The 23119-nt window shown below is 38.2% G+C and overlaps 1 protein-coding gene across 15 annotated transcripts in view; it reads right to left on the reverse strand.

Annotated features, from left to right (window-relative positions):
- The window catches only part of GPHN (gephyrin), a 710040-nt gene that overhangs the window by 46217 nt on the left and 640704 nt on the right, over positions 1-23119 (reverse strand). For all 15 annotated transcript variants that reach the window (XM_037005467.2, XM_037005787.2, XM_037005423.2 and 12 more), the window contains one exon: positions 12803-12924. In XM_037005467.2, coding sequence (XP_036861362.1) covers positions 12803-12924 — 122 coding nt within the window. The remainder of the gene's footprint in view (positions 1-12802; positions 12925-23119) is intronic.

The following is a 23119-nucleotide window of genomic DNA, read 5'->3' on the forward strand; positions in this document are numbered from 1 at the left end:
GATTTAATTATGAAGATATTCATCACTGACTTACAACTGAGAAAGATTAGAAACAACCTAATGTATGACAAGGGATTGTATAAATAAATCACATACTTAATATCAGAGAATAACACATAGACATTAAGATGATATAGCAGAGGACTATGTAATGATATAGACAAATACTTATGATATATTCAGTAAAAAAAGGAAGGTTAAAATAAGAGTATGAGTTCTTTGTTTTATTACACATACACATAAATTATATACATGCATAGAGTTAAAGAACAGAAGAAGAGTAATACTAGGTAATGAATGGGATTATGTGTTAAATTCCCTTTTTTTAAACCTATATTTTGTAAATTTTCTTCAATGAACATTTTATTTGTTCTAAGATTAAAAAGTCACATTCTAAGTACCTTGAGGACATCTAGAACAATGGCCCAAGAAATGCATAGCAGAACAGGAGCAGGAATAGAAGATGATCACGGTTATCCCCAATCTAAAATCTTTCAATGTCTTACTACAAACTAAGTCCATAAACAGCATTGAAAGATATCATGTGGTCAGTACAAGACTGATGGCTTTGGGAGAGTCTTCTCTGTGCAGGTAGTTCCTAACTCACAGGTTATGTTCCCAAAATCTGTATGTAAAATTTGTTGTTTGTAACCTGGAATACATTTCTATAAAAACAGTATTATAGATGGTGGGTAATATTCTAGGGTAGTTAAAACCAATTAACCAACCTACCTTATTATATAGCTCATAATGTTACTAATATATTGCTGAATTATTCTTTAGTACTAGCCTGAACTGTGGAAACTAGGTGGAAGACTGGAGAAAGAATGTTGAAATATAAAGCATTTGTTTATGGTATCTTCACACCTACGTTTCTGGAAGCCTTTCCTGCGGTCAAATGCACTTCTTGCCGGGTCCCAGCATCTTGCTATGTGAAGATTCTGATGTGATCCTGCTCAGGGTTTGCCCTGTGCCTCAAAGAACTCCCAAGTTCTAAGTGATTTGCTCCTGTTCATTCAGGACAGCAGATTTACCCAGATGTTGGATGTCTGATTCAAGCAATTCAGATTAATATGCGAACAACTCTCAGGTAGAAAACTTTTGAACACAAATGGTTCTCTAAATATTAAATTATCAGAAAGTATAGCAAAGTGAACAGAACACATTTAGCCAGTGTGGAGGATATTTGGGCTTAATAAAACACCTCTCCTAAATAGGCTGTATTTTGAGATTAACTGTCCCCCTAAACTTTTCTTGCGGTTCCTGACTTTCTCCCCCTTTCACTTCTCAAAAGCCTTTTCTCCTTTCCTACTATTAAAGTAGTGATAGAAGAGCTTTAGATGGTGAGTAGGGGAAAGGTAAGAACAGGGGGTAGCCATTTGTGAATCTGAGTCATTTGTAAACTGAATGAATCTATGTTGGACTACTAAATTATCACATGTTCACATTGTGTGCATGTTCTCTTCTCCACTTTCCCTCTTTCCTTTCCTCCCTTTCTCTCTCTCTGATAGAAGATACTATGAATTTGGTACAACAAATTACGCAAAGGTAATAAATACTGCAAAAGCAGCTCTAGCAGTTTTGGGAAGAGGGATAAAGGAAGAGATTATAAAAGGAAAGGGGCTTTTCTCTTCATGGAAAGAATTGTTTATTTTACAGTGAATAATCAACTTTATTTAGGGGTCCAGAAAGTAAACTTGGACTACTGTAATAAACCCTCTGTCACTTTCTCCCATTTTTCTATCACCTAAAAATCTAGGATTCTGTAACTCAAGTCCTTATGATTTATTTATACACAGTCAATATTTAATCCAAAATTTAAACTAAATTTTCCTCTGGCTTTTGAAATATTCACAGCTACAATCTGCTTAGGGTTTTTAGTCATTAAAATGAATATAGCCTATTTAGTTTATTAACCTTAATATTAATAAACTGTGAGTGCTAATTCCAGTTAAAAGGCAAGCATGGTAAAGCAAAAGGAGAAAGGACCCTGCAGTTAGACAGGCCTGGGGTGGAGTCCTTACTCTGCTTTTTACTAGTTGTACAATTATTTAATTCTTTGAGTTTCAGATTATTATCTACCAAATGGGGATGAAAGACACTTATCTGGCTCTGTTGTTTCATGAGGTTTAAATAAGACAAGTAAGTGAAAGAAAATAGTATAGTATTATACATATAGTAGGTATTCAGTGAAGATTGGTGCCTCTTCCCAGGTAAAGATTAACTTGTTGGGAGCGAGGAGATGGGAGAAAATAAGTGTGGATTGGGTGGAAAGGAAGGAGAAGAGTGGAACAGAACTGAAAACTTCTCTGTATTTTTTACTAATAAGTGCCTTTTTCATCTCTGTAGAACCAAAGACAGGTACAACAGCTGACATAGCATAACCCTTCATAAAAGTTTGTTGAACATTAGAGTGTGTTTACACATATGTAATAAAACTGCAACTCCGCCACAGGTCTATAATTTGTCCCTTAGTAGAGGTGAGACAGGGGGAACAAAACTTGAGGCAGGGAAACCAGGTAATAGGCTGGACTCATATGCCTAGACAACAAATAAATGGAGCCCCAAACTAAGCCAGGACAGTAGGGATGAAGAGATGGGAATGTAGAAAAGAAATTCTGAGGAGGGGAAATCTATATATAGGACTTAAATATAGGGGTGACTGATAGAGAGGAGCTATGATGACTTAAGCACAAGTTTCTACTGGATTGGGTGACAGTGTAGATGGTAGTGGTGGTCACTGAGATAGAAGAATGAAAGAAAATGGAACAAGATGGTATTGGGGAAGGGCAATGAGAGATGTGGGGGGATGGTGAATTTAGTTTTGGAGATTCTGAGTTTGCAGTGTCTATTAAACTTAAAGAAGATGCACCGAGTAAGCACATGTGCTTAAGACAGAGATAATATCTGGGAGTTATTAGCATAAGGAATTAGGACAGCAAGCCAAGGATGAGCCATGGTGTGGGTAAAATTGCAATATTTCCAGAATCTCAGGCCTAGCTTTAGTACATCTCCATATCAACAGGTGTTTCCAAGGAGTGGAGAGAAGTAGCCCATCTCCATATCAGTGGGTAATTATATGGGCAAACAAGGGCTTATCTGGACCTGAGAGGTTGCGAGGAATATTTGCTTGCTTCTGCCACAGCAGGAGAGAGAGAGATGTGGGAAGACTGCTTGCAAGCAATAAACGGGTTTTAAACTTTGTTTCTCCTTTTGACTGATTTTGTTTTCAAAGGTATTTTGCCACAGGATTTCCCCTTCCCAGAGTTACATCTGGTGGTAGTCGGTAGGACCTCTGAACACGAAATCTGTCTACATGGGTGCGACCCTTGGGCGGGCTGCCCCTAGAGATGGTGGGAATATGGGAATATGCCCAGAATCCCCTCATCCCTGTGGATAGTGGGGAGGCTCCAGTGGCTGCAGCGACAGAGGGTGCAGCTTCACCCGGGAGCCCCCATCTGCAGGGCTTCCAATTTGGGAGCCCATAGCAGGGAATTGGTCTAGGGTAAAGCACCTCCTAGAGGGGTGGGGCCTTCCCCAGAACTGGAGAATGGTGGAGACACTGGAAGCTGCAGAATTAGCCCTCTGTGAGACAGAGAATTGCTTAGAGGCCCTGAGTGGCTGTGTAGCAGCTGGCATTATAGGGTTTCTTTTCCTTGAGATAATGGAAAATGTTATTGAGGAAAGAGAGATGGCTATTGAGGAGAAAGAGAGGGTTATCAAGAGGGTTATCGAGGAGAAAGAGGGACATTGGCAGGAGAGAGACACACGTCAGCATCGCTTGGAGGAGCTGGGCAATGACCTATGGGATGCCCATAAGGAAGAAAGACAGTTATTGAGAAAACGTGTCATTCTCCTGGAAGATTTTTTAGGAGCGGTGAGCTGGGAGGCAGCAGGAGAAGCCACTTTGCAGGAGGCCGCGGAGGAGAGGGAGGAAAGAGTGGTGCTTTCAGCTCCGGAGATGGTGGAGGAGCTGGGGGAGAAGATGAGGCAGGACCAAAGGCCAATCTGCTGCCGAGGCCACTGCTCAAGGCACCAGCCTCTTCTGTAATAAAGGCCTGCTGGCTGTAATTAAAAAAATAAAAATGAAGCAACTGCAGGATCCTCAGGGGGAGGAGTAGCCCCCTCCTCAGGTTGTGGAGCACTCCATGCTCTGCCCCTATACACAGGATGAGCAGGAGGACATGAGCATCCAGTATAGGCAGAAGCCATTGGAATCTCTGCCTACATGGCTTTTACATCTCTGGGATATGGGGGCGGAAAACATTGTTATGCTGGGTCCTGAAGTGAGTAGATTGGCTTCCCTGATGGCTCACCTTCCTTCTGGCAGCAGTTGCAGAGAGCCTGTCATGCCTCAGGGAATCAGACACTTCTGGATTGGCTGACAGCTGCCATCAGGGCAGTTTGGCCTAATCAGGGTGATCTACCACATTTACCCATTAGCTGGAAAATGTATGCAGAGCTCTACAGGTATTGCGGGAATTGGGCATGAAAAATAACATCTATAATATGAAACCCCACGGCCCCAATGAGGAGTTGTTCACAGTAGGAATGAGAAATCTGGTGCTGCATACAGCTCCCCCATCTCTCTTTGGGCCCCTAGTGACCACTCTTGTCCCCCACATAGGGCAACCCATAAGTGAGGCCACTTGTACTTTAGCAGATTTGGGGGAGGTTGAAACAATAAGGGCACAAAAGGAAGTACAGGCTACAAATGAAAGGAGAGGTGCAACCTAAGGCCCTGTGAAGGTCTCAAGGACCCAGATGTTGGTTAATTTGATAAAGGCCAGGGTAATGAAAAGAAAAAATTGATGGACAGCCCAATAGGATTATGTTAGAACTGTGGCACCAATTAAAGCCAGAGCAGCAGTCCTAGCTGCTGAGGTCCAGAACATGGAAACTGGAGTCAAAGCCTCATGTCTGGCCTGTGTCCCTGCAAAACTTCTTGGGGGATGGTACTCAGGATTCACCTGGGCCCTCACCCCGATAGGATGACAATTGGGCATTGTGGTTCAACTGAGGGGTGTCAAGGTCCTCACTTTGGGGGATGTTGTGGGGACTGGAGGCCACATGTAGAATTAGGAATTCATTGGTCCCCTGTGAATGTGCAATGTGTCCTGGCACTGGTGGATACAGGAGCTGAGTGTTCTCTAATTTATGGCAACCCTTAGCATTTTCCCAGAACTCCTACTGTGATAGAGGGCTATGGGGGTAAGGCAATTTGAGTGAAGAAAGCCCAAATCCCATTGGGGATAGGGCATTTACCCCCCAAAGAAGTATACTGTGTACATTTCTCCTATCCCTGAATATATTTTGGGGGTAGATATCCTGCAGGGCCTGTGGTTACAGACCACTGCAGGTGAGTTCAGACTGAGGGTACATGTGGTAAAGGCAGTTCTGAGGGGACATGCTAAGCACCCACCTGTAGCTCTGCCTGTCCTTCGGAGAGTGACAAATACTAAGCAGTAAAAATTGCCTGGGGGGCACAAAGAAATTGTAGAAACTCTATAGGAGTTGGAGAAGGTGGGCATCATAAAGCCCACTCATAGTCCTTTTAATTCCCCAGTGTCGTCAGTGAAAGAGCCAGACAGCTCCTGGCATATGACTGTGGACTACAGGGAATTGAATAAAGTCACACCCCCTTTGCATGCTGCTGTCCCCTCTACAGCAGCCATGATGGACACACACGTCATGAACTGGGGACATATGTATCATTATATTGTAGACCTTGCTAATGCTTTCTTCTCTATTGACATAGGACAGGAAAGTCAGGAACAGTTTGCCTTAATGTGGGAAGGCCAGCAGTGGACATTCACTGTCCTTCCACAGGGATACCTCCACAGTCCCACAATCTGCCATGGACTTGTAGCCCAGAACTTGGCCACATGGAAGAAACCACAAACGGTGTGGTTGTATCACTACATTGATGATGCTATGCTCACGTCTGATTCTCTTTCAGATTTAGAAGAGGCAGTTCCTAGACTGTTGCAACATTTACAGGAGAAAGGATGGGCTGTGAACAGCACCAGGGTTCAGGGACCTGGTTTGTCTGTAAAATTCTTGGGGGATGATTGCTCAGGTAAAAGTAAAGTTATTCCTAAAGCAGTCATAGACAAAGTCCAGGATTTCCCCACTCCTACCACTGTGGCAGTATTACAAGAATTTTTGGGTCTTTTGGGCTACTGGAGAGTGTTTATCCTGTACTTGGCACAAATTCTGAAGCCCTTATACTGGTTGGTATGAAAGGGCATCAGGTGGGCCTGGAATGAGACTTGTGCAGCTGCTTTTAGTGCTGCTAAGCAAGCAGTCAAGGCCATATAGGCCTTGAGTATAATGGACTCATCAAGGCCCTGTGAAAGTTTAGTATACTAGACCAGGATGAGATCCTATTCCTGTCACTGTTCTGTCACAGGATCACTCTCTTGCATGTACCCTACCTGATGGACAAAATTTGCCTATGCTGCTGTTATTAAAACATGTATCTTATCACCCTTAATGTTATTTTTTTCTTCTACAGTCCTTGTCGCCTGGATGCAACCGCTGGCTGCAGTTGCTCTGTGATGAGTGTTCTGAACTCTCTACCTCTTTAGCTACTGCCTGCCCGTGGGATGGGTGAGCTATGGACTTAATCTGCATAGGACTTTGAACCTAGCTGAATCTTCTGGCTTGAGGATTATTATGATTTTATTGCTGTTGCTACTGTATGTCATTAGTCTGGTTACAATGATCCAGGTTTCTTGCCCAGGGACCATTGCTGAAGATGGGGAAAGAGTAGATTGTAAAGTGAGATTTCTGGAGGGATGGCCTGTGGGTAAAATTTGAGTATTTCCAGAATCCCTTGTCTGGCTTTAGTGCATCTCTATATCAAAAGGTGTTTCCAAGGAGTGGAGAGAAGTAGCCCATCTCCAATATCAGTGGGTAGTTACATGGGCAAGCAAGGGCTTATCTGGACCTGAGAGGTTGGGGAGAGTATTTGCTTGCTTCTGCTATAGCAGAAGACAGAGAGATGCAGGATAACTGCTTGTAAGCAATAAATGGGTTTTAAACTTTATTTCTCCTTTTGACTGATTTCGATTTCAAAGGTATTTTGCTCCGGGATTTCCCCTCCCTGGCGTTACACATGGGGACACCTACATTTAGGGAATAAACATAGTAAGAGGAGTTACAAAAACCAAGAAAGGATAAACTACAAATGGAGTTTGTAGAAACGGAAATGGTGTATTACTAGAGAGGGATGTAAAGTTGTGATAGACTTAATAGGTGGGTTTTTGCAGGCATTTTATTTGTGTTCACAAACACATACCATTTCAATGGGGTTTTATCATCCAAATGAAGATAAATCAACATTGCTACTCTTCTGTTATATGTAATAGTCTTCATAATGTCTTTTGATTTAATCCTTTAAAAAAATTCTACTTCCAAATCTGAGTTTAAATTCTGGAGCTTTCTAAAATACTTTTATTATTAGTCTAGTTTATAGAACATTTCTAAAACATGCAATTTCAAGAGTGAGATCTATGTCTGTTTCAGGTTTGTATCTTCAATAGCCTTTGTCTTAAAATTCATGGTAGATGTATGATTAAATTTACTATATTCTTATTACTCCCCGTGATCCAGGGACTGGCAGCTTGGTACCTTTAGGATCTTGTTGGAAATGCAAAATCTTGGCCCACCCTAGATTTGTTCAATCAGAATCAGCATTTTAAATAAGCTCTCCAGGTGATTTGTATAGGTACACAATCAGTACTTCCTGACTGAACAATCAATAAACAAATTGTATTCTTATTTCTAGTCCATTTCCAACTTTGGTCCATGTGATATACCTCAGTCAAATTATCTTTCTAAAATAATGGTTTATTATATCAATTCTGCTTTTAAAAAAAAGCTTCAAATTTAACTGAATTTGGTAGTTCTGCCTGGATTGCAAAGGCTTCAAAATCTGACCTCAAATTTCTACCAAATTTACCTTCATTATCCTTCTACCTGTACTTCCTGTTCTAATCAATCTGGCCTAACCTGAGCAGCTGTTCATTTCTACTTTTCTATTTTATTTTTCCGTCTCTTTTTGTTCATTCCGTGTTTCCTACTTGATTAACAGATTTTATTTTCTAACTATATAAATTCTATTCATCCTTCATGTTCCAGCTGAAATTTCATCTTTATAAAACTGATCATTCTAACCCAGAGTGATAATTCTCTTCTGACATATTATATTCTGACAGAGAATTGTGGATTGTTAGTTTCAAGAAACAGATTCCAAAGACAAGTACCACCTCTGCCACTAACTTGCAAATGCTGGAAAAGTTCACTTAACATCTCTGGGTTTCAAAATTTGTCTTTTTGAAGAAAAACATGAGAACCCCAACAGTATTGTGTTCCATACAATTTGAGGAACATATTTTAATGTAAACATATTTATCTTTATGGGATGTATTTTAATATACATATAATATTTATAAATGATTTTAAAATAGAGTCATTAACTCTCAGGTATTTGAAGCATCCCTTCCATAATATTCACTGTACCCTCTTTTTTTTTTTTTTTTTTTGAGAGGGCATCTCTCATATTTATTGATCAAATGGTTGTTAACAACAATAAAATTCAGAATAGGGGGTCAATGCTCAATGTACAATCATTAAACCATCTCAAGTCTAATTCTCGTCAGTCTCCAATCTTCTGAAGCATAACAAACAAGTTTTTACATGGTGAACGAATTCTTACATAGTGAATAAATTCTTACATGGTGAACAGTACAAGGGCATTCATCACAGAAACTTTCGGTTTTGATCACGCATTATGACCTATAAACAATCAGGTCAAATATGAATATTTGTTTGATTTTTGTACTTGATTTATATGTTGATCCCACATTTCTCCCTTTATTATTATTATTATTTTTATTTTTAATAAAATGCTGAAGTGGTAGGTAGATGCAAGATAAAGGTAGAAAACATAGTTTAGTGCTGTAAGAGGGCAAATGTAGATGATCAGATGATCAGGTGTGTGCCTATGGACTAAGTATTAATACAGGCTAGACAAGGGCAGCAAAACATCCACGGATGCAGAAGATTTCTCTCAAAGCAGGGGGGGTGAGGTTCTGAGCCTCACCTCTGTTGATCCCCAAATTCTCACCTGATGGCCCCCCTGCGACTGTGCCTGTCTTAGGTTGTTCCTCCCTTGAGGAATCTTACCCATCTCTGGCTAACCAGTCATCTTCCGGGGCCATACAGGGAAATACTGTACCCTCTTTTTAAAAAAAATGTACAATAAGCAAAGGCAAAATACAACCCAATTCAATCCAAATAAGTAACAGTCTTACTCTTCAGTTTTAACATTGGTTATTAAAATTATGGTAGGTGGTAAGAGTAAGAGCTGAGAAGTAGACTCATATAGAACTTAAAAACCAGACTCAAACTTTTTAAATAGAAGAACAGAGCTCTGACTCTCTCTCTACTCCTATGTCATAGCTGAGTAGGGGTTCTCTGCTTCCTGACATTCTTGAGCTGTTTCTCTCCCTGCTTTAAACATGGTGTAGTTTCCATTTGTAGCAATATGGATGGAGCTAGAGGGTATTATGCTCAGTGAAATAAGCCAGGTGGAGAAAGACAAGTACCAAATGATTTCACTCATTTGTGGAGAATAACAACAAAGCAAAACTGAAGGAACAAAACAGCAGCAGACTCACAGACTCCTAAAAGGGACTAGTGGCTACCAAAGGGAAAGGTTTGGGGAGGGAGAAGGGGATTAAGGGGCACTATAATTAGCAATGACAGTATAGGTAGGTCCTGGGGAAGGCAGTACAGCATGGAGAAGACAATTAATGACTCTATAATCTTACTACGTTGATAGACAGTGACTGCAGTTGGTGGGGGAGAGGACTTGATAATATAGGTGAATGTTGAAACTGCAATGCTGTTCATGTGTGACCTTCATAAGATTATATATTGATGATACTTTAATAACAAACAAACAAACATAAGGCAGTTTCTCCTATGACCCTCTGGTTTCTCTGGAGAGCTTCACATAGACGCTTCTATGTAACATTTGCTTTCATTAGCAAATGATTGCATAGGAAAGCATATAATGAAGAGGGAGGCCACCTGTATAGAATATCAACAGGCTGCAGATTAAATGTGCCTTGTTTTCTTTGCTAAACTCCCAGCACAAATTTCTATTAGAAAGGTTATAAATTCTTTCCTCCCACATTCCACCTCTGCATTCTAAACCGTCTACTCTGGGCCTCTTCAGTACAGCACTCAAAGACTGAGAAAGTCTACAATCTGCGTCAGTCGTATTTTTAAAAAATTGTTCTGAGTTTCATGTAAGGTATTTTGATCCAAGAAAAGGATATACACTAGAGATTTGTATATTCTCAGAATTACCTATGTCTTGCTTATAGTTTTGTTGTTCTTTATGCTGCTGTTTTCAAGGTACCTTCGGAGTTATATGTAATATAAACATTAATTATTAGGAAATTTCTCCCACAAATCAGTACTGTGGGTCTCAGACAATTAAATATTAGCATATCAACATCTGAGCCTTTCAAATGTGTTTTGGTCTTTATAGTAAGGTAATGGCAGCATATATAGCAAGCAATGTTTTTATTTGGTATATAAAAGTATAAATAAAATAGGAAGAGAGAGTGGACAGAATTATAGTTGTGAACAGTGTAAGATAAAAATGACCAAAAAAAGCTCCTTTTATCTTACAATATTTCTTAGAGCTCATTAATGCATTTGGAGGCAGGGCCAAAGTCAGTGGTTGGTGGGAAACAAACCCTAAACTATCTGATGAGTGGATTCCCTAAGAGTTTCAGGACTCCTGTGTTCTGTGACTCTTGGGTTCATCCTAAATCTTCTCAGAAGTTAATTTTTGTCTTCTTTTATGGTCTATCTACATCAGAATAATTTTTAGGTGCTCAAAGTTTATATTAAAGGGCAGGTTATTGGTCGGGTCCAAATTCAAATTGCCTGCCCCCACTACCCTTTTTTCTTTTCCACTGGCTCCTTTCTGCTCCATTCCCGGGGCTGGGGAGCCAGGTCAGGGTGGTAGGTGGTCGCCTGCGGCACTGGCTGCGTCAGCATAGGCTCTAAGTCGTTGGTACTTAGCTGTGGATTTCCCTAGGACTAAACATCCAGGTACATATATATGGTGAAGATTTTCTATAAGAATGATGTTTGATAATATGTCTAACAGCCTCTATTCCAATGTCCTTTGAGAAAGAAAAAAATCAGGAGGAAAAAAGAGAGCTCTAAGGGTGAAATGACAAAAATGCTATTACTGTTTGGTAGAAAGACAGACATGAGCAGCTGGGGAAAGGGAAGATAAAATTCAAGAAAGAAACTGCTCAAACTGTCCAGGTAGGGAGTCCCACATGAAGGAAACAAGGGCTTTTCAGGGAGATAACTTCTTTGCCTATCAGGCAGTGCAAACTGGTCCCAACCTGATCCCAACGTGGGCACAACTGACCGAAACGAAGAACAGCCCAAAACAAGCCTCATCATGGGAAAGGACATGCTCACTGGGTGGAATGGCTAGGTAGATGGACCTGCCAATCAAATAACCCCACCTTGTCAATCAAAGAGGTGCCTCCTAGCCAGAAAGCAATATGTAGGCCTCCTACCTAACAGATCAAGGCCTTTGTCTACCTTGACTCTGGCCCTCTCCTCCCTTAGAGTGTATGCAAATAAAACTTACACTCGGCTTTGCTATTGTGTCTCTGCCTTTCAATTCTTTGTTGTGGTGCAGACAAAAACTGAGAAGAACAAACTCAACCCATAACACTACCTTTCAAGTTACTGGCAAGATGCTGTGTCAGAGGTTTGGATTGTGATATGTCCAGTTTGAGCCTAAACTGGAGTTACAGATGTCAGAGCATACCTTGCAAAAACAGAGCAGAGCCTGTTCAAAAGCACATTTAAGTCCTGGGAAAGCACTCATCTTAAGGGAAGAAGGATCCAGGCACAATGAGCTTATTCAGTGAAAAGGTTGTGATAAGAGAAAAAGGGGTGATTATGGATGACAGATACAACATGGTATCCATCACTCAACTTTGTCTCCTCACTGGTGTTTGAGTATTACTAAAAGCAGGTACACCTCTGGTGAATTGGAAAGAGTGACTGGTGAAAGATGGCTGAGTAGTGGGATGCATGCTGGTGGGATGCTCAGAAAGAGCAGACTTGCTTTTGATCACATGTGAAGCACAGTTGGAGTTTCACAGAAACATTTGGGAATCAACAGAGGGCAGAATTAATTTAGTAAATGGAGCAATATGCTCTTAGAGATGGGCAATTATTGTCAATATGCCTCTCTTCGTACTTACAGGAGGGTAAAGCCTGGAGAAACTCAGGTTACATCGGGAAACAAAAAATCAGTATGAAAGTCCTAGAAAACAATGTACTTAAACTTCAAAGAATCAGTTAGTGCTAATTTTGACATTCTCTCTTACTCTTCTCATCCACGTCTTCCCTGTCTTTCCTGAAGCAAGTAAAAGTATGAGTAGGAGTAATATCATCATCATTAATTCCACTAGGATAAAGCCAACACTATGAAAAAAGATCCCTATAAACTTCACATACCCATAGGAGAGCAAAATATTTCTCCTACTGTAATAGGTATTCCAGGAAAATGTCTAACCCTAAAGGACATAGCCATCTCCACAATTCTTAGGCTTCTGAAGAATGAGATAAATGAAAATTTTGGCACTAAATTTCTATCTCTTTAGCAACAATCCCACCTAGTTAGTACTCTCAAAATTCATATTTTTACAATAACAACTTCAAAATAAAATCCAGTACTTACTTGTCTCCCACAATTCCCAAGTTGATTGTGGGGTAACCATGTTCCTGAATTGTTGCTAAGAGGGTTGAACGATTGCTGTCTCGAATCTTTCCTGGTAAGAGGTCATCTTCAGGATTTAGCAGCTACAAAGCCAAAAAACCACCACAAATTATTCTTTTAGGATAATGTTGCCTATTGTTAATGGGAAATAAAGGTAGATCTAGTAAAGAGGTTAGCACAGCTAGCACCTACAACAGTATCTGGCACACAGAAGATATGCTCAAAGGACCTTTGAATAAATATTGAAAGTGTAGGAGGATGAGAAAATGTTCTTCCAGAATTAAAAAACAGAGAGAAATTTAAAAGCTAACTGAACAGAAGGCCAAATATCACACCAGCTTTTGCTATAATTTGACAATAGTGCTTGGGAGATACTGGCCTTCCCAGTGCTCATCTACTAGGGCAAACAATAAAACAACTTTCTTTTTTTCCTCCCAATATTATTTTCTAATTTGTCTTTCACTGAGAACATCTGAGGCAGAGACTATGAGACATGATATTCTCAAGTGTGAGGATAATGATCATTTATCTTTTCTTTCGAGCTTTTTGATCTCTTTTTTGAAGTGGGATCAACAGTATCAAAGAAGTTCAGCTTACTTGAGGGAGAGGGAGACGATGTCTTGTCTCTATTAGTCAAGTAAATGAGTAATACTTTACATATACACACAATTCCATGACCTTGAGTTGAATCACCCTTTAGAGATTTCTACTCTATAACAGTAGATGTAATCTCTACTACTATTTGTCCATGAAGGAAATTATAAGGTGCTTATTCTATGTTAGGGTGTTATAATGAGGCAGTATGGTACAGTAGGAAATGTTTAGGATTCAGACAAGGTCCAAACATGTTATGCCTTGATTTTCTCATTTATAATATATAGTAATAATAAATACCTTGAAAGGTAGTTATTAGGATTTAGATAATGAACCCTCAGTTAATAGAGATAAAGTTCAATAAATATGATGCTCTTTCCTTTATGATATGATATTAAAAGAGCACTTATTTTTCCCCGAATCATTCTCATATTATTACTTCTAGATGCTAGCACAGATGGAATCAGTTTATAATGTGAACACAGATTTAGATTTACTGGATTGTAAAATATTAAGAGTAGGGTGTCCTTAATAGACACAGACACATACAACATATGACTTTCATTTATAAAACAATTTTAAGATGTACTTTGATTTCAGAAATATAAATTGAGTAAAAAGTACATCTTTGAAGTGAGAAAATCTGGACTATTATCTTAGGAGGTTCAAGTCATGCCTGCATATTTCAGATGCTTAGGCTGTTGATATGGCCAATACAGAGGGCTTCCTATCTCAGTTCTCCCAAACCATAACCTCTGGTCCCTTTAATTTTCCTTCTGGCTCATTAGTGATACCAGGTGGCCAGACCTCTGGTTTTATGTTAGAAAAGTAGTAGCTTTGCAACCAATGTCCTCTTATAATAGCTGGAGAAAAACTCTGATCACTTTATTCAGTGTCACCTGGGAGTCTTTCCTTAAAAGACTGCATTAATTTAACTTAATCAGATGTCATGTGACATTGCAACTCACTTTCATTGTTAGTGACTTGCAGAGCTTGGAAAATTGCTATTGCAGGGCTGATATGGATTAATTTTCTGATCTTAATTAACACACAGTTATTGAAGTCATTATAATTTTATAAATGACAAGGCTCCTTTACACCATCGATCAGACAAGTTGATTCAGAAAGAAAACTGTGTGGTTCTATCTCCACCCCCCCTTTTTTTTTTTTACAGAAAAGTATTGACCACAGACCAAGGTTTCTCTGTTATTGGAGTGTTTTCTTTGCCATTCATAATCGTCTCTGTTATTTTTGCTGCAAACAGTTCCAGAAAACAAAATAATTAGAAACTAGTTATTTGTCTGTAAAATTGACATAATGACATAATAGCTAGTTAAATGAGGCTTTACAGTAAATGGGATTTACAGTGCATCTTAAGGATTTTTCAAAGAAAACATATAGAATTAAACAGATTATAAGGCTGAATATAGCAGATCAATTCACAATATTTTCCTTTAAAACTGAACCCTTTGGTTTTAATATCTTATATTTCTGGTTATCTCTGGAATGATGTCTGAAACTTATTAGTTAAAATACAAAAGAAAAAATACAAAGTAAAACAACATATAACTTATTATCTCCATAACTTGTTATTTTCTTATCTACCATATATTAAATTTCAATATCCTATTTCTATTTTTGTCCATGGTGCTACTGTCTTCCCAGCTTTCAAACAATTAATCCTTTTTTTCCCTTTGTATTCCATTATCTTTTCCAAGGTCTCAATTGTTAAGAATATCCTAATCTTTTCCAAATCCCTGACTTATGTTTTCATTCACTCTCTTACCAATGACCCCTCCCTCATCTCAGGCATTCAGTATGTGTGAATTTCTGCAGAAGCCTTATAATTGGCTATATTGTCTACAAACTCTTTATGCCTCACAAATAAAACAGAAATTTCAAGTTGCAAAACTGTACTACTACTTGCAGAACAGATAAACTGTACTGAACTGTGACATGTAACTCAAACTATCTTAAGTCAAATTGTTTTAACACATGCCTGCTCAGATTTATATGCTCCAAGATAAGACCATGGACAAATTGAGACCATGGTAATGCCATGTGGACTCATGTGTTACAAATATGACCGACTTGTTTCAGCAGCTTACCTATCTTACAAAATCTAACCAGTTTCTGTCTAGGCCTTCCTAACTTCTACCTTAAAACCACCTCATGACCAACCCCAGTCCTCAAAATCCTGTACGTGTCCTGTATCTTTGCCATTTTAGACAATACTGAAACTCTGCCAAGGTGATGCGCTCCTTTGCTCAGAAATCTTAATATATCCAGCTGAGGGTGATCAATAGATTTCCTTGGTGGTCTTCATATTAGCACTTTGATAATCATGGAGGTTCCACTATTATAGTAGATAGCCAGCCAGACATGAACAGGGAGGGGGTTGGGGACTTTGGCTGATGTTCATATTTGGTTAGATGTTTGTTTATATTCTAAACATTCCATGTAAACTGCCCTGTGGGATGTGGGGAATGAGGGTATAGATAACAGACCTGCCAAAACTGACTAGTTCCAGTGTGGAGGAGGAGCTATCCCTGACTTCACTTCAAAGTACATTATATGCTCATTAGCATACTAAAAATCATACCGGTTGGCACCATGACAGTTCTGAGGAAGGCCATCTAAGGGCAAAAAGAGAGCGTCACCTTATTTCCTGGAAAACTTCACCTATCACAATTAATATTCCACCTCCTGCTTATTAGACTCCAGCTATAAGACCACCCAAAGTAAATCCCACTGTGCTGCTCACCTCTGGAGCAAGACTGCACTCCCTCCTTGAGTGTGTACTCTGCTTTATTAAACTACTCTTTCCTTGTATCTGTTTGACCTGAATTCTTTCTTGATCAGAGTCAAGAACCCTCTTCTGGGTTAGGCCTCAGCTAGTGTGCAAGGAGATCACCCCACATTGGATTGGCCAACACCACCACTAAGACTTAGGCCAGACCCCCTGCCACCAGTATTCTTATATTGGTTATACTGTACTCCACTAAGGTCTCTTGAGCCTCTCTGCCTGGAAGATTCCTTGTCTAGGATGGTAAGTCCAGCACTTAACATTAAACTCTGATCCTTTTTGTTGAGCTCTCAAAGTTAGCTGATATTTATTTGGTTTGTTGTAAGAATAAGGTCACCAGGACTTTGTGGTTATCTGACTGAATTTGTATTAACTTTTGTTTTCTTTGGTGAAGGTATGCTAAAGCACTGATTTGATACTAACCATCTTGTTTGTTAGTTGGCTACATCGTTGTGTGTTGAAGGGGTTCAGAACACCTCCCCACAATGTGCCACTTTGGCATGTGTACTATTTTGAGCTTAAGGCAATTGAGACCCTGCAGATTCAAGACAAACTTTTATCTCCTTAACTACCTAGAAAATTCTAAATTGCAGCCTCTCCCAAAATAAGGGTTATTACCAGAGATAAATTTTATCTGAGCAATCCATCTGTACAGTAGGGCAAAGATCTAATCACCGAGCATCTGCTCTTTATTGCCCTGTGCATTTGTCCTCTTCCTCTTTGGAGTCCCAGGTCCCTGTTCCATTCCTTAGCTTAAGATGGCATATATACTTCAATTTGCCTTTCTGTCTTTGAAACTCTCAGATATGTGGGGTTCCCATATATATGAAATTAAATTTGAGTTTCTCCTGTTAGTCTGTCTCATGACAATTTAATTTTTAGATTAGCAAGAAGAACCTTGAAGGGTAGAGGAAAACTTTTCTTACCCAACAGTGCCTGTAAGAACTTTTCTTTGTTTATGCTTGAGAAATTGGCTTTGGGAGAGATCTCCTGTCTACCCATTCTGGCCTGCTGATTCTTAGGGTCAGCCATTAGGGGTTCAATCTTAGTGTTAAGGACATTAGATGTAATATGTAAGTGATATTTTCCCTGCCTTCAGCTAATGAATTAATGGATTCATCTCATATAAAAAACTTGTGCTACATTCTGGCCTAGCATAACTCTGGTTCTTGTTTTATTTTTCTTGCATTTATCTTTCTAAAAAGCACAATTTCATCAAGGACAATTTGGAAATTGCAGTGGTTATTTTGGAGTACTTTTGATACAATCACAATTATTCACTTGAATATTCAGTCATAAGCATTTTATGTTATACAAAACTTCAAAATGAATTTAAATAAAAATATAAAAAATTTAAAGGTTCTTTTGTTATACCTTCCTGACAAGGTTGTCTTATTTGTCTGAAAGACAAATCACTTAGTTTATTTTAAGAGACTTTCCTCTTTGTTTCTGTTCTTCAGAGATTTAATCCTATAGCTCTGATCGAATTGTCAAAGGGCCCACAACTAGTTGTGATGACTTGATTTCTCTCTTTTTTATCTATGGAAATGGGTTTCAACACATAAAAAATAGCAAATTTTTATTCATCTAGATCTGGGAATGGTGACATGGAATGTCTCTCTGAAAAGAGACTGACCAGGTTCAAGATACACTACCCGTTCGTATACTGAATATTTTCAGCTGAAGAAATCTGAGATGACATGTGCGGGAAGACTTTCTGCTCTTCCTCTGAAATAGGTCATAAGACCCTCATGTGAGAGGTGCCCTCCCTCTACCCAGAGGAAAGGGGCATCTTTATCTCTGTCCCAGGAGAAACACAGAGAGGAATCTGAATGAACAGGCCTTGCTACATTTCCCCCAGTTTGCGACACTTCCCTCATGCCCATGGCTTTCCACCCTTCATCAAACCTAATACAAACATGCTCAGCTTTAATTGCTTCTTCAGGTCTTCATTTTCTGGTGAAGGCTCCTGTGTCACATAAAACTTAAATAAATGTGTATGTTTTTCTCTGGTCAATTTGTCTTTTGTTACAGTGGTAACAAAATTTAGAACCTGAGAAATTAGGAGGATAGAGGAAAAAAGTATTTTTCCTCCTGACAAGATGAGTTTTTATAATGCTTCTATTAAATCTAGAAACTGTTTTAACACATGCCTGCCCAGATTTATATGCCCCAAGGGAAAAAAATTAAATTTTAATTGCCAGATCTTTAGTTAACTCAAAGACTTTAAGCTAATATTAATTTGAGTAATCAACAAATAATCTTGGATATATGGACAATGTAATGTTTAACAAGCCAGTGCTGTTGTTCTCTTCTGAAACATATCATTTCCAGGTTAAAGTAACCATAATTAACAGGTTGAAAGGACATATAAAGGTAAAGGAATACTTGTGCATGTTTATGAATATGTTTTTTCATTGGAGAAAAAGTAGAACAATAATTTTCTTAAAAATTATTTGTGCCAAAATATGAAGGAACAGTAAAAGATAAATTTGGGAGTATTATACAGTAAGTATAGAAAGTCTGAAGAGAAATTACTTTAATAGCTTGTGATTTTTAACTGTAAATAATGAATTTATAGGAAGAACAATATGCATTAAAAATGATGACAAAGTTGATTACATGACATGGGTTTACTCATAAGGAAAAAAGGTCTATTGCAAATTGTTACTGGAATTTGGGTTTTCTTTTTGTTAAAATGGCCAAGTTATTTTGTGCCCAGATAACAAAGGCTCCTTTTTATAACCAAAATATTCTCTTAACTCTGGGTTATGGCATGTTGCTTTTCTGCTTGCTCCCTTTTTTTTTTTTACCATTTTCTTTTTCTTTATGCCTTCCTATGGATTACTTGAACATTTTTTAGAATTTAATTTTGATTCACCTTCAGTTATTTTTGAGTGAATCTGTTTTGCAGATTATTTTTAGTGGTTGCAAATAAACATGAATGTTCATCTAGCACTGTCTATTTTAATGAAAAATGGTAAACAAATTAAATATATAACAATAGGGAATTGATTAAAATGATTATGAGACACTCATAAAATAGAATTGTTATGTAGCTATTAAATGGATTATATATACATATTACTATCACTGAAAGATATTTGTGACATGTTATTGCAGTGAAAAAAAGCAATAATAAAACACTTATAGCACTGTTTCATTTTTGTAAATAAATACATATTTATATGGGCACAGAAATAAGTCCAGAGGACTACCTATGAAAATGCTAGCAGTGTTTTCTTTCTCTTTTTGCATTCCACTAGAATGTAAACTTCATGAAGATAGGGACTGTCTTTGTTTACTAACTACTGTATCCCTTGGCACATAGTAGGGACTTAAAAGCTATTAAATAAATGAATGAATGCTTATCTATATTTTCTAGTTTTCCTATAAGGAAACTGTTATGACAGCCTGATTTCTTTATGTTAAAAACAGTCTATACCTAAAAGAATTGAAAGCAGGGTCTCGAAGAGATAATGCAATGTGAATGACGGAAACATCTCTGGAGATTGGCTGTACAACAATATGAATGTACTTAATACTATTGAAGTGTGTACTTAAAAATGGTTAAGACAGTAAATTTAATGTTATGTGTATTTTACCACAGTTGAAAATGAAAAAAAAATTTAAATGTCATTGATAACTTTGGCAAAAGCAGTTTCAGGGAATAATGATGTTCTTAATAAAAGAGGCAAGTCAGGAAGGAAGTATTCTGCTCTTATGGTAAGAAGGGAAAAATGGTGAGATTTGGTAATGGTGGAACATCAGGTGGAAATATACAAAGGAAGCTGAAAATAAAGGCTTGAACTTACAAAAGAATTCAGGATTGAGACTCCAGATACAGAAAATTATGTGCACATATTTGAGATGAGAGAAAAACTCTGAGGGCATTTAGAGAGAATGGAGGGTATGGCAGAGAACAAATTCTCAGGGGATTATTCCATTTAGGGAATGGGAGAAAGATAAGGAATAATAAAAGGGAAAAAAAAGTAGTAGTCAGGGCATCAAGTGGAAAAACAGTGACAGAACACAAGGACAGAGACAGTTTCAAGGTGGTGAGAGGGATGTCACTGATATCAAATGAATATCAGAGCAGGATTTGGAGATTAGGGGGCTGTTAGTATACTCAGGAAAGTAGTTTCTGTAGTAATGGGGTGCTAATCAGATTTGGGAGTTTTAAGAGAAAATGGATAGTGAGAAAGGAAAGGGATTGGCGCAGACTTCTCTGTCAACAAATCTAGTAGTGATTAGGAAGACTATAGTGCAGTGGCTTGAGGAGGTAAAAGGGAGTTTTAAGTATAGGTTTTCTTATGATAATGCTAATCTTTGCATATTTATATGTAGAAGGGGTAATGAGCCCGTACAGAGAAAACAATGAAAGGGACAGAAGACACAGGAAATAATTTAAAAACCAAGTTCTGAAGAAGGTAAGAAGGAATGGTTTAAAAGCATAATATTTTTAATGTTCTTAGAAAGGAAAAGTACCTTTTCCTTTAATCTTGAAAGAAAGAAGATAGCTAGCTAAAGAAATGCAGGAAATTTTGAGGTAAAGAGAAGGGAATATGGTTCAGTTTGATAAATATTTTTTAGCTTCATTTTTTCCATAAAGGTGGTAGTCATCTGCCAAGAGGGAGAAAACAGGGATGCCACTTAAAGGTTTAAAGAGGGAGTAGAATATATGAATGAACTATCCACTGGAGGAATATGCTATGGAATCATATATAGGAGAAAATCAATGAGAGAGTTAAATTAGAATTACTGAGCAACTTTAAGTTCCAGGTTGACATTAATGGCAGAAATTTGTTGTGGGCCAGGTAATCATAGTTCTATCAATTTTTTCAGTAATGTTTTTCTACATGGGAGCTAAACTGGAGAAAATGAATGTTGGAGTCATTCATTATGGGTTTTAGCATAGGAAGCAAAGGAATAGATTAAAGGAGTGAAGCTGTGTGAGGGCAACTTTAAAGAGGTGAGTCTTGGTCTTTAATCTGGACAAGAAGTATGGTATAGCTAGAAGAAAGTAATGGACTCTCTCATCTGATAGGTTTCAGAGACTGCCATTGAAAAGCTGGAGAAGTTTAAGGAAGCTCCAGTGGGAAGCTTCATGGTCTAGTGGAAAAAAGTCATTATAGCCATAAATCTTAGGTATGAAACTGGACTCCCTTACCCAAAATATATGATGTTTGGCAAGTTGTGTTTGGTTTTTGTTTTTCAGCTTCCATTTTCTCCTACTAAAAGTTAAGGATAATTAAACTAACTTCATAGAGTTGCTTTAATTATAAAGCACACAGCAGTACTGGTCAGAGGAGATACTCAATTTACTATTCCTTATCTTATTACTGGTGACAAAGGTTTTAAAGATTCTAGTTTTATAACAGTAGCTGCTTGTGGAAGGCCCCAAAGAATATTACGCAGAGATTTTAGACAGTCTTTATGTATTTAAGGCTCAAACGTGTTTGTACAGGCTTCTGCAGCAACCAAGAAAATTATAAAAGATGGAATAGAATAAGCAAAGGCAGTGGAGATAAATATACTGAATTCTGTGTGTGTGTGTTTGTGTGTGTGTGTGATGGAAAGAGAGAGAGAGAGAAAAAAAAAAGAGAAAAAAAAAGAGAAGAGAATAAATGAGTATGAGTTATGGAATATGGCTGAAGGTGACGGAAATAGTACCCTCAAAACTACAAGACCCAGGACCTACTGAAGGAATAGTTACTGCTAGTACTTTGGTAACACAGTATAAAATCTTGACTTTCTGAAGCTAATGGCAGCTGGGTGACTGATGTCCAGTTTAAAGACCTGTAGGTCACCATCTAAAGTTTCAAGGGGATCAGGATGTATTTTATGAATAAAGAGATGATATCATGAAGAGTGAAAATTAGAAAATAAAACTGGGAAACAGGAAGGGTGGGGAAACAGGAAGAAGATTTAGCTGCTTCCTAAATATAAAACTTGCATGTTCTGTCCTCTATTCATACTCATTTCCTAGGTGTGTTTATCTAGTCTCATGATTTTAAATACTATGTATATACTGATAACTCCTAAATGTCTATCTTTGGGTCTAATCTTTCTTCTAAGCTCCATGCAATACACATTGCCTATTTAATATTTCTTCTAGGATTTCTAACATTATCTCAAACTTAACATGTTTAAAATAGTCAGTTCTACTGACTGTACTGCCTAATCTTTCTTACCTGGGTAAATGATAACTGGCCTTTGAGGTGTTCAGGCTAAAATGCTGGAGTTCATCTTGACCCCTCCCTCACTTCTTTTCTCTTATATTCTACTTTTAATTCACTAGCAAATCTTGTTGACTTTACCTTCAAAATATAGTCCGGATCTGATTATTTCTTACTATCTCCACTGCTACCACTCTGGCCAAGTCTTTCCCCGGGGTATTATGTATCCTTCTAACTAGTCTCCTAGCTTTTTTTCTTTTCCTTCCTATATGCCATGCCATACAGAAGACAGAGTGAACATTAAAAAATTAAAGACATACCATGTTCCATGTTACGTTTGCTTCCTCAAAACTAGCTATTTAGAATAAAACGATCTGACTTCTGTTATTTCTCCAACCTCAACTCCTGTTTGACTTAGCTCCAACTTCTCTCTATACTTTGGCCATACTGACCTCCTTGTTGTTCTTCAAATATGACACACCCTACCTCAGGTCTTTTCTATTTGTTGTTCACTATGTTTGGAACACAATTTCCCTCACAACATACACCCTGATGCCTTCAGATTTCCACTCTAATTTCATCTCTTCAGGGAGGCCTCATTACCCTATGTAAAAGAGAAGACTCTATCAGTTAAGAATAGACAAGAGAACCAAAATGCTTCCAGGTATTTCAAATGCAGAGGTGGGGAGAAGGGAGGAT

This window comes from Manis javanica, chromosome 8 (assembly GCF_040802235.1).
Source record: "Manis javanica isolate MJ-LG chromosome 8, MJ_LKY, whole genome shotgun sequence".
Classification (NCBI taxonomy): Eukaryota; Metazoa; Chordata; class Mammalia; order Pholidota; family Manidae; genus Manis; species Manis javanica.